The sequence below is a fragment of the Lactuca saligna genome, chromosome 3, assembly GCF_052625555.1.
Source record: "Lactuca saligna cultivar CGN05327 chromosome 3, ASM5262555v1, whole genome shotgun sequence".
In the NCBI taxonomy this organism is placed as follows: domain Eukaryota; kingdom Viridiplantae; phylum Streptophyta; class Magnoliopsida; order Asterales; family Asteraceae; genus Lactuca; species Lactuca saligna.
Window position 1 is genome coordinate 131,986,165 of NC_136419.1, and position 13,155 is coordinate 131,999,319.

Here is a 13,155-nt window from a genome sequence, read left to right on the forward strand (position 1 = left end):
AATACAATCCCGAGAGTGTAAAGACGCATAAGCTTAAAAAGCAATGAAAATAAAAGATAATTTTAGTTTTTTTTTTTAAAATTAAAACTACGTAGTTTTGGATGTTTCTATATGTAAAATTACAACATGACGTTGAATGTGATGAGAATGGGGGCGGGGGATAGGGACCGGGGGCGGGGGTAGGAAGGCTAGATATTTCGCGGGTGAGGGCGGGAGCAGGAGAATGCGGGAATTTCAGCGATGGGGGCGACAGATGTACTTCCCATCCCGTTTGCCCTCGTTGACATCCCTAATCAATACATGCGCTATAACACTATAAAAACATAAATATACAGTAACAACCTGACGTTGAATGTGATGAGAGCTTCGATCAGGTTGTTAAACCGGCTACTATATGTATTGTTCTTTGTCTACCGATCTTGAGACACTTTACTAGTTAGACATGAAGAACGAATTTCCTCATGGTTACCTTCAATAGACATTTTACATGTATCAACCACAAGGTGTACAAGACCCACAACATCCGGAATCTCTTTGTCATCTTTACTAGAGGTCCTTCTATAGACTTAAATAGGCCCCTCGAACCTGGTATATGACGGTTTCTCAACATTCTCCTCATACACCATATCCACTTTTCTATGTTAAGAATTGTTAACATAGAAATAGTTGAACTCCACTAGATCAGTCATGGATCTCCTTAAAACGATTTAATAATTTCAAGTCCAGTTTGAAATTGTCTTCCCAATAAACCTGGATATTTATGTAGTGTTACATTACAGCCCATGTAATTTTACAGAGTTAGGCCTTCGGCCCAACTGGCCATTGTACTGTCTATATGTACTTCCATATTGTACGCAATCTGTTTTTAAAGGAATGCTACTATCCTTCATTATGCTAAAAGCCGAAAGCACCTTCATAATTTAATTACTTTAAGATTATTATATACGGTTATGATTGTTGTTTATTAGGTTCTGACTAACTGTTAGTTCTTTTTCGATAAGTGCAATCAAGAACAAATCGTTGTTCAAAAAACAAAATAAATAAATAAATAAATAAATAACAAAAAAAGAAAGGGACTTGAAATTGAGAAAGCGACTTGAAGAAGGCGAAGAGCTTTTTTGCTCCCCACTCATAAACTTATTGTGAAAATTTTGCCGGATAATTTGAAAGTTATTAACGCTATTCATTTTTGATCGATCATTTCATCACTAGAAAATGTTTATTTATGTCTTGTTAAAGTTGTATAACCGGTTTATATCTTTTTGTTAGCTGAAACATACGGAATACAAATCTCTTACTAAATTATTTAAAGTCATTATTAAAACACAAGCTACATCTATGCTCTTATAAATCAAAAACCGTCTTTGTATATAAGGTTATAAGTAATTAATGTGTTAAATATAATATAATTATAAAAACTATATTTTTAACATAATAAATTATACTAACTTTCAACAATTCAACCCATTTAACTTAACCAACTTTTTCTAATGTACTTGATTGACATAAAGTACCATGTTTTAGACAAATATACTTGAATTAATCCAATTATATGTAATTAAGTTAGTCGAATATACTTGACTAATATATCAAAAGGCCATAATAAATTAATATATCTATTAAATAATTAATGTAAGTTCCTCTCTCTTTCCGTAGTTCTAACTTCACTTGTGCTACCCCCTTATCGGAAACAATGATGCAGCTGTTCAATTAAAGTGAGAATATGCTCTTAAAGCTGCAAATCAATTATTAATTATAGCTAAGTGCTTACCCATAATCTGTTTTTTGTTTATTTATTGTTCTCTTTTCTGCAGATGGAATCGATCCTTAACCCTAAACACTAGCCAGCCACGTGTGTTCATGTTTCAAAAAAAGGATCCTTGCTCATTCAAAGGAAACACTCAAAATGTATTATTAATTACGTGAGTTGATCCAACTTAAAAGAAGTGCTAAACTTTTTGCAAAACAAGATAAACGAGTGGCCACGGAAAAACTTTAGTTTCTAGACATAAGTATTATAGACAATGCCGGATCATGGAATTATCTATGTTAAGGGCAAAGAAAATCCGAAATTTTACAAACTTTGTTGGTGATTTTAATATGATCATAGTAAATTTTATAGGAGACAAACTTAGTTCTATTTGGTTATACTTATGAGTCAAAATATCAAGAATGCATCTTCAGATAATTAATTACGATTCAGGAATATGAGGAGCTCACAGCCAGCGCCTTTTCAGGAGTTCTAAGGAGCATCGTCGTTGGAGAGGTGTACGGGCTACGCCCCTAACAAGGTCCAAGGGGTGGGTGTGTGTGTGTATATATATATATATATATATAATTTTGCTAGAAATTTCTTTTAAAAAAATAAGATTTAAAAAAAATCAGCCAAAATATAGTTATATATGAGATTTTTGTATTTGTAAAGAAAAAAAATAGATATTTCATATGATTTTTTTATGTATTTCTATTAGTTTTTTACGGTAATTAAGTTTTTTTAGCTTTATGCATTTTTATTAGTTTTCCTATTATATATATATATATATATATATATATATATATATATATATATATATATATATATATATATATATATATATATATATGTGTGTGTGTGTGTGTGTGTGGTTGATATCGGTTGAGGACTTGATATCGGTTGAGTACATGATCGTTATCTTACCAATCTAATTTAATGTTTAATTTTTGTGTTATTGATCATATTAATATAAATTTTTAAAAAGTTACATAATAAATCAAATTTTCGGATTCATTTAAAAATTGTATTTTTCGATTTGTTTTTTAAAAAAGTGTAGATTTTTAATTTTTTATAGAAAACATAATAATAAAAGTATTTTATGCCATTCAAAATAAAATATAAAAAATAAATAATGCTACGAATTTCAAAGTGTTTTCATGTCTTCGTGTCAATATTTCCTTATTTACTTCAATTTATGATTTTTCATTTCTTCAATATTCATCAAAATTTATTCAAATCTATAAAAAAAAATTAAAAAAAATTGATTGATTCAAAAACACTCAGAAAAATACATATGTGATTTTCAAGTGATTAACATATGAATCACGTACGATTCACAGATGAATCACATTTATATATGACATCATATGTAAATCACATGTGAATCACATATAATTCATAGGGGAATCACTTGTGATTTACTTGTGAATTATCTGTGATTCACTTGTGATTTACATGTGAATTACATGCGAATCACATGTAATTTATAGGAGAGTCACTTGTGATTTACTTGTGAATTAAATATGATTAATATGTAAATTACATATGAATCACATGTAACTCATATGTAATTTACATGTGAATCACATGTAATTCATAAGTGATTCACTTGCGATTTACATGTGAATCACAAGTGAATCATATGCAAATTACATGTGAATTACTTGCAACTCATATGTGATTCACTTGTAATTCATATGTGATTCACTTGTGATTCAAATGCAAATCATGTGTAATCTATATATGAATTACATGTGAATCATATGTGGTTCACTTGTAATTCATATGTGATTCACTTGTGATTTACATGTGAATCACTTGTAATTTATATATGAATTACATGTAAATCACGTGTAATTCATATGTGATTCACTTGTGATTTACATGTGAATCACATGTAATTCATATGTGATTTACATGTGAATCACATGTAATTCATATGTGAATTACATGTGAATCACATGTAATTCATATGTGAATTACATGTGAATCACATGTAATTCATATGTGAATTACATGTGAATCACATGTAATTCATATGTCATTCACTTGTGAAATGGGCATTATTTTGTGTTATATGTATGAAAAAATGGTGGTTTTGTTAGTATGCATCTCCTATTTTAGTCATTTTTATGAGTAACCCTTAAAGAAACAAAATAATTACGAGAATAAGCTAATTCTATGACTAAATTAGGAGTTTTTATGCATCAAAATCACAATCTGGGCAATCTTTAACCTAATTAACAAGATACTTTTTTCTTCAAGTTTTATAATTTTACAAATCTATGAATATATCATAATATGAATACCAAATATACAATCTTACCATGGACAAATAAAGTAGGCTTATGAGCAATCTCTCCCACCATAGTAGTTTCCAGCATATCTCCCTTCACATATTTCAAGATAAATTATATAATCTTAACAAATAACAGCAACATAAAATAAAATAATTCAAAATCAACTTACTTTCTGAATAAGATCCAAAAAATCCATTATATAAGCCACACCAACAATGTTATCAATTTGTTTCTCAAATACCGGCACGCTATGAGTCCAACTCAACAGTTATTAGTTATTTATAAATAAACAAATTACTTTAAAAAAATTGTTGTAAAATTTTACTTGGAGTATTGATGAGTCACCCATAAGCGATGAAAATCAACTAATGTTGCTCCAAAATCAACTGCAACTACATCTATAAGAGGAGTCATAACTCATAACCCCCCTTCATATGGGTATCTTTTATCTCCAACACATTCTCAATCATATCCTGTATTAAATAAAAAACTTGAATTTAAATATTATTCTGCCATTAAAAAAATGAAAACTTAAAATGGATTATAAAATTATAATCATGATAATATGATATGCATACTTGTTCTTCTTCCTCAATGGCCCCACTCAACTCAGCAACCCTGAACATCAACTTGAGTTCATCTTCTGTCACAAATGGCTCACTTTTGAAAAATTTAATTATAGAATGTTAAAAATTAAATGAAATTTAAAGTGTTTAGTATTTACATTTTGAAAGAAATGTCCAATGTCTAACCTTTTCCCTTTTAACCCAAGAATTTTAAGCAATCCCATTGAAAGAAAAGTTACAACTCTTCCAACTAGATATAGAACAATTGAGAGCCATGAAACTGGACGCACCTATGTATTATTTTAGACATTAATTAGTTTGAAATAATATTAAAATGAAAATTTTTTGTTACGAAGATGCAAATAAATTCGCTTACCACAGCCCTAGCAACAGTAGTAGCATTATGAACAACTATACTTTTGGGAGTGATTTCAGTGAGAAGTAATACAACAACCTGAAACTAAATTAAAAACAAAATAATTTAGGTATTTAAGATGAAATTTGATTGTATTGATTTGAAAATTAGGTTTTTGGATACATACACTCATGACACCAGTTGCAGCACTAACACCAGCTTCACCAAACACTATTGTTGCTGCTTTAGTGAAAAGTGCAGTAGCTCCGATGTTAACTACACTAGAAACAAGACTATGATTGTTAATAAGAAGATTGAATTGGAAACAAAAAGAAATTTTAAGGTTTACGTTGTACCAATGAGAATGGTGGTGAGGAATCGTGTGATATCAATACGAAGGAGCTTGAAGACACAATTTTCATCTAACTCTCTCACCTGTGAACAAAATACTATATTGAGGAACCAGTATATCAATGTAGGTAATCAAACACGAGATAGAAACCTTCCAAGGTGAAAGAGTGTTGATCGAAGTCTCGGCCATGGAAAAGAAGGCAGATAAACCCAAAAGTGCAGCTAAAATCAAACCTTATCAAGAATGAAAGTTACTTCTAAGTATCTACTTTGTCGTCGATTCAATTCATCTGGTTTGGTGACAAATATCCTAGATCTCCAGTCTTCAATCCACGAATTAGATCACCGATTTTAGCCTCTAATTGAATTCCTGATTTTGTGTACAAAAGATGGATTGCAAACGTCGGCCGCCATCCTACGATCCACAAAAACGCATCCTCCAGCTTGCTTCGCCACGTAGGTGAAAACATCGATATCACATCTCGTTTCTCCTAATTTGATGTCGCCTGGTAGTACTGCCTGTAATGCCTGATAACTCTCTCGATTAACGGAATCCGTTCGGCGTCGTCATTTTCGGTCGGGTTGTGGTTATTAGAGACAGAGATAAGTTCTTCAAGGTAGGAATTTTGATTGCAGATCCAACACTCGAAGTAATTTTGTAATGTTTCACGGTGAGGATTATCAACATTCATAACTTGCGCCATAAAAGTTGCGCTGTTGGGCCTGAATAACATTATTTATAGAGATTGCAAGTTGCAGAACATTGGGTTTTAACGGATGAAGACGTCATCTCCGACGAGGAGGTGGAGGCGATGCGATGATAGGAGTCGGAATGAGAGAGAGAGAGAGAGAGGTAGGTGGGGGTTGACATGATTCAAATTAATGATCGGGTTTTGAATTATTTGTTTACTAAAATTCCCCTGATTCATAATAAGTATGATGCCCCCATGTTCTTCTTCTTAAAGTATTTACAAAAACGCCACAAATCATCCTAGCCTTTTATTATTTTGATCTAACGACTTTACAATCGGTTCTCAGAAAACTTTGAGTTCTCAAATGATCATTCTTCTATCTCTATCTATCTATCTCTCTCTCTCTCTCTCTCTCTCTCTCTCTATATATATATATATATATATATATATATATATATATATATATATATATATATATTCCACCATCACTATCTCCACCTTAATGGTTATTGTGATCGTCAGCAAAACCTCCTCTAAGACCCACCGACATGACCACCAGCACTGCCACCACCACCTCAGCTACCTCTACCACCACCATCTCTACAACTGCTGCCACCGCCAGCACCAGCACCTCTACCACCACTGTCATCGCTACCGCCTCCACCTCTGGCACCAACTGTCATATTCATATATGAATAATCACATATGAATAGGCACATATTTATTCACATATGAATATACTTACTCATGTATGACAATTATCTTTTTTAGTCGAAATCACAAATTTGGGAAAATGTTACATATAGAGAGTTATCGAATTATCCAAGTATTTTTTTTATTATTATTATAATCGTAAAATCTAAGATTAAAAATATGTGATTTGTAAGGAATATCGATAGCTATAGAATTGGTTAGGGGCGTGAGTTCTAAATTTTAGAAAATGGAAAAGGTTAACAGAAATCAATTTAGTTGTTGGCTGAACGAGATAAAATTTCTTATAACCAGTCTGAAAGTTGTTCACGTTTTAAGTACACCTACACCATAAGTCTAATAAGTTAAAACTATGGAACGCACCTGATGTTGCTGCAAGTGACATAATCATGACTACATATGTCGTAGACAAATCTTGTATGGTATGTATGAATCCATCTTTGACATCAATGTTTATTTGAGCCAATATATATTATATTGTATTTATGGATTCCCTATCCTAATGAAATCATGGAACAAAAACATGACCTTGTTTTGTTGGAGGGCCACAATATGTTTAGCATCATGTAGCAGAAATATATCCAAGGGAGCTTGTAGTCATTGCATATTAGAGTAATATCTCTAACAAAAAAGGGTTGAAGTTAAGTTCCCTTGCTTAAGCATATGTTTTTAGGATTTTTAGTTTTGAGTGAAAAAAGCGAGAAAATAAAAAAATTGAAAAAATTGTTGAAAAAAGAAAGATAAAAGAAAAACAAGTTGCAAAGTTTGAAAGAGTCTACAAAGCTATGAAGATCAAGAAATATTATGAAAAACTCCAAATTATCAAAGACTCCAGAACAAGGCGATATGTGCCAAGTTATTTATTTTATTTTTTATTTTTTAGGTTATTTTTTCATATATATGATTAGGGGTTTAACCAATAATACATTGAGGTAAAGAAAGTTTTCTAGGGACGGATTCGGAAGGACGCATAAAATGAGCGTTGTTTAAAAGAAGTGGGCAAGTGTTTATGAAGATTGTAAGTATTTATGATTGGGGAGGTTCTTAGGAAAATTTAGACACAAATACATGCATTGCGGTCTTGGAGTAATGGAGATGCTAAAAATGGATTGTCTTATGCGATATTGGTAAATTAAAAGTTAGTTTTGCATGGGGGTAAGCAAAAGGCTAGTGTGGGGTAGTTTGATAACGTCTATTTTATGCATATATTTATGACGTTTTCGCTTTATTTTATATTATGTTTTTTATATTATTTAGAAACGAAAGATACTTAATATGTTTTGAAATGTTCAAATATAGTTAAAATAGGAGCTAAAATGCAAAAGGAGGCGAAAGCAGCTAAAAACACACAAAAAGGATGTTGCTGGACAGTTTGACCCATCATCAGTGTTTTGGCCATATATCATGACTCCTAACTCCATTTGAGGAGATTCAAAATGATCTGAAAACTAGAAAAAAATTTCACACGACATTCATGTTCTGAGAACATTCTAATTTCTGATTACCACGACGTGGCGACACCACGACAACGTGGTAAATCGAAACCCCGCAATCATTGAGACTGACTTGGAAAATACGGGATATACACGAGGACCACGATGTGGTGCCCTTACCATGCCGTGGTGGTCAAATTTTGGGGAATCTATATACTTTCAAAATCTGGAAGATTTTTAGGGTGGATATACGACTTTTATTGATCCTTGTTCGTCAAGAAACCCTAGAGAAACTGTTTTGAGGGCCTGAAAGGCAGCTAGAAGGCCGTTAAGCTGAAACGAGCGAAGATCTAAGGGATTAGATAGCGGATTCATGTCGGAGTTCATGTGGTTTGTTATCGTGACCATGGTTAGCATTCCATTGTGATTCCACTATGTGTTTACCTTCTAATTTAGGTGTTAAAACCTTTTACTTTGTGTTTATGATTGAATGAATATTTGAATATATGGTTTAATTGTTATTTGTATTGATTATTCTTGTTTAATTTATGTTGTCAAGTTTGATTGAAGATCTATATATGTTAAAAAAATGTTCTTTTGTTTCCTATTGTTGAATTAATAGAGTTTAGATGACCATCTAGCTATGTTAATTTGAATCATAGTTGTCCAGTGATCATTGATGATTATGACTAGAGTTTTGACCAATACATAGGGTTTGGAAATAAAATGAAGAACTTTAATGTGTGTGCATGAGCAGAATGAACATTCTCGACATGATTTAATTCCTATGACCATTAGGGTTAAATAAGATCAAATCTTGCTTAATATGAACTAATTATTGATTGGATGATTGTTTGTTCACTTGATCAATGAACTAATAGTTGTATTTGAAATCAAAGGATTAGTAGTCGTGACCATGACACTAGTCATATTAGGAATAGGTGAATAATGTCTTCCAGTCAGTTTATCGATATTTGTTTTCAAGTGGTATTGAAAGTATTTAATAAAATTCCTCTTATTTCTTATGTGTTATGTGTAACCTATGATCAAAAATTGTAAAATTAATTCACCACCTTTCCCCTTTTGTTCGGCATCTGTTCTTACTACAACTATAGTATTACACGATTAGGTTCAATGCATAGTGTATGTTGGTCCGGTTGCGATAAATTCAGTTTTGTAAACTTAAAACTTGTTGAATAAAATTATTTATATAAAAATCACACATCACCAATCCCACGACCTTCATTTAAATATGACACGTTCACACTGCGGCTTCCTCGGACACCTAGCTAAGCTACCAAAAATAAATATGCCTGCTGGTTCTCCCAGCAGAACACTCAATTTCCTTTATTTAAGGTTTGCAATGTTGTTGGTCGATGTCTCCCACATCGAAGCCCTAAAATGTCTCACTCAAATACCCTCTAGGTACGACTCTCAGTATGAAAACTGACATATGAAGATTCTCAAAATATCATAAGTAGAACATCATAGGGAAATTATAATTACTAGGTAGAGACTTAAATAAACCAAACATAATGTCTCACACACAATATTGAATAATCATAAGCATGAAATAATAATATGAGCATGAAGGAAATAAATACAATATATACGTGTGACATCACTAGTTGGAACTTAGATCTCCTCTATCTACATCTAAAATTCTTGGCTCCTCACCATGGGAGCCTCCACTATACCCTCATGGCCATCTATAATCCTCAAAGTGGATGGAGCTGGTGCCCACATCGCTCCACCTGAAAATCCCAGACAATCAGACTTCTTGTGCCCCACCTAGTTGCAGTGGAAACATATTAGACTAGATTTGGGTGCAATGCCTGCTGACATGACCAATCCCGCCTCACTTACAACAAGCGATACCCCTAAATCGACATACCCCATCATGTTATTTCCCGCATGTGCCATAATGACCTCGGATCTGCTGGCCTCTCAATCGTTGATCGAATGTCTTGGATCTCTTTGCATGACCCCTAATTGTCTATACCAGATATGTCTTGCTATTTCTAAAGTATCCAAGTTGATCTCCCGATCTCAGGCTGTAACAATCAAGTCCTCCAATGTATAACGAGATCAAAAGCTAAGAAATTCCCTAATATCCACCCTCAAAATTTCATGGTACCGATTCTTCTACATCTCCTCATTTCAGCATATTGTGGAATTAGTAGAGCTCTATCCCCAAACTTGGAGGTGATCTCCGCCACAGTTTCAATAGCCTGATGCATGTCTTGAAACTCTCTCGCCAACTGCTGCACCTTGATCGTTGGTGCAAACACCACCCTGAACCGGGTCACAAACTCATCCCAAGTCAACGTATCAATGGCCTCGCCTCCCAAAAGTGAAATTTACCTCCTCTCACTAGTCACGAGCTCTGTCTTTCAAAATACAAGATGAAAATTTGACCTTCGATCCGTTAGGGTAGAAGGTCATCGGAAAGTGTAACACCTGGGTTTTGGGTCTAAACATTTTTAGATAATGTAATAGTCTAGGTAAACTATTGTAACTCTTTCTGAAATAATAAAAATGAAATATTTGAGTATTATGTGAATTATGTGTATTTATGTGCTTATTACTCATTTACAAACGTATAATAAAATAAATGATAAAAATAAGCGTCAAAATCAAAATATGAGATAAACTGGATATCTTTACAAAACGTTGTGGTGGTCGAAACAAGGATTTCGAAGATATAAAGAACGCCGAAATCCGAGTTGTAACGAAGAAGTTATGACCCGTTGAAGTTTCACGATGGAACCGGCACGATACCAGGAAGCGTAAATAGTGAATTTATGATAGAGCGAGTTTTAGCCTTAATGGCCTAAACAAAAGTCATAGAATACGTGAAACCGAGAGCGTCCATAAAAAGAACGCCCAAATCTGATGTAACACTGAATTTTTCAAACAAAATTTTCGATTTTTATAAAAGCATAATTCCATCAATATTCATAAAAACAACCCCTTTTTAATTGTTCAACAATATATTACAAAATCCCAAGATCAAAATGTCAAGCTCCAAACGTGTGTGTACGGATCAAGCCGGCGCCTTCCCACGGTCGTCACTAGTACCTGAAACAAATAACATCAACACTGTAAGCACAAGGCTTAGTGAGTTCCCAAAATACTACATATAACACATATTAGCCACTCGAGGCTATAACTCTGTGGGTCCGTGCACCCAAACTTTGTGAACCCTCAGGTTCTAACTCTGTGAACCTTCCGGTTCTAGCTCTGTAAACATGCACAGCATCAAACACATAAAAGTAATGCAGTACAACACATAACATACATGGCATACAAATACTCTAACACATAACTCTGGTTACCTACTCAAGGTAAAGTATAGTGAGAAGACTCACCTCGTGTGTCTCAGTAAACCGTAACCCTGAAATCGCTAAACACTCGATCTGCCGAGCTGAAGTCCCGCTATAGCACAATATATCTCTAATTAACACTTTCCCAACTAGGGTTGACCATACCATAACAGGACAATCTAGGTCAACGCTGGTCAACGGTCAACTTGACCGGACTCGGCGAGTGCACTATAGCGACTCGGCAAGTCTGAGCGCAATCACCAATTTCCCTGGAATCCTCTCTTGACACGTCGAGCATCCCTTCCCAACTCGACGAGCTCCACCTGGCACGAGTTGTGGGGCCACCACGACTCAAATCGCCGAGTCTCAAGAACGACTCGGCGAGTCCGGTTTGACTCGGTCCACCTGTCCATCCTGACTCCCCCTTGACCCGCTGAGTTCACTCATCCCAACTCGGCGAGGCCACTCGCTAAGTGGTCGTGCAACATTCAAGCTACTCGCCGAGTCTGTTCTTCAGACTCGGCGAGTCCGTGCCATGCACTGACTCAATCTTGCTCTAAAGGCCAGATCCAGTCCACTAATCCATAGATCCAGTCCCCCCATGCTTATTTAGCACGTAAAGTCACAATCTTGATGCATAAATAACCTCTACATGATCACAAATGATGTTTTTGACTCTAATACTTCAACACAAGGCCAAGGACTCCATTTCCACCCATAAAGCTTGATGAGTGAGGCCCTCTGGACCTCTATGGATCCAGATCCATGGTCTCAACTCAAAGAGGGAACAAAAGGGCACCAAATCACCCCATAAATGGTCATATTAAGCCCTAACTTGCATCAAGTTTCACCAAACAGAAAATGGTCCGAAAATATTACCTCTAAAGTGATGATCCAAGCTCCAAATCCACGAAATAGCAACCTCCTTTGCCTCCTCTTGCCTAGAGCCTCCTTCTTCTTGCTAAACAACACTCACAAGGTCAAGATTTGCTCTCAATCCTTCACCAAACGCTCAAGAACTCTAGGGACACACTCTGGGGGGGTTGGATGAGCGCAAATGACGGCCATAAGGCCCCTTAAATAGGCCACAAACCCGGGGATTTAGGGTTTCATAACACAGCGCAGACTCGCCGAGTCCATACCCTGGACTCGCTGAGTCCAAGCGCGCACCTTCGCTCAATCCCGCGTCCCTACTCGGCGAGTCTGAGCCCCAACTCGCCGAGTCCCTCTTTCAAAATAACACAATTAAACTTACATTATACCTGGTAAAATCCGGATGTTACAACTCTCCCCCACTAGAACTGGACTTCGCCCTCGAAGTCCCGCTCTAAAACAGCTCCGGATGCTGCTCACGCATCATACCCTCCGGCTCCCAGGTCATCTCTGATCCCTTCCGATGTTGCCACTAAACCAATACCAGAGGTACCTCCTTGTTCCTCAAAACCTTGATCTTCCGATCCCTAATAGCCACTGGTCTCTCCGCATAGTTCAGGCTCGCATCAACCTGAATATCCTCAAGTGGAACCACTGTCGACTCATCGGCTATACATTTCCTCAGCTGCGATACATGAAAAGTGTTGTGAATCTGTCCCAACTCTGCTGGTAACTCCAGCCGATAGGCTACCCAGCCCACCCTGGCGATCACACGAAACGGGCCAATAAACCGGG

The 13,155-nt window shown here is 35.2% G+C and overlaps 1 protein-coding gene across 1 annotated transcript; it reads right to left on the bottom strand.

Moving 5' to 3' along the window:
* Positions 1-4,463: 4,463 nt before the first annotated feature.
* On the bottom strand, positions 4,464-6,666 carry LOC145035986 (DUF21 domain-containing protein At1g55930, chloroplastic-like). The gene is made up of 8 exons (XM_078984478.1): positions 6,546-6,666; positions 5,477-5,547; positions 5,324-5,409; positions 5,162-5,267; positions 4,996-5,079; positions 4,806-4,909; positions 4,632-4,713; positions 4,464-4,526 (listed from the first exon to the last, which is right to left on the bottom strand). The coding sequence occupies exons 1-8, from the start codon at positions 6,664-6,666 to the stop codon at positions 4,464-4,466; spliced, it is 717 nt and encodes a 238-aa protein (XP_078840604.1).
* Between the last annotated feature and the right edge of the window lie 6,489 nt (positions 6,667-13,155).

Excerpts from the sequence above, each read along its gene's own strand:
- LOC145035986 (XM_078984478.1), bottom strand. The coding sequence starts at position 6,666 with ATGACAGTGGTGGTAGAGGTGCTGGTGCTGGCGGTGGCAGCAGTTGTA. Across the intron at positions 5,080-5,161 it reads CTGCAACTGGTGTCATGAGT|TTTCAGGTTGTTGTATTACT; the intron begins GTATGTATCCAA and ends TTTTTAATTTAG. Across the intron at positions 4,527-4,631 it reads CCATTGAGGAAGAAGAACAA|GATATGATTGAGAATGTGTT; the intron begins GTATGCATATCA and ends TATTTAATACAG.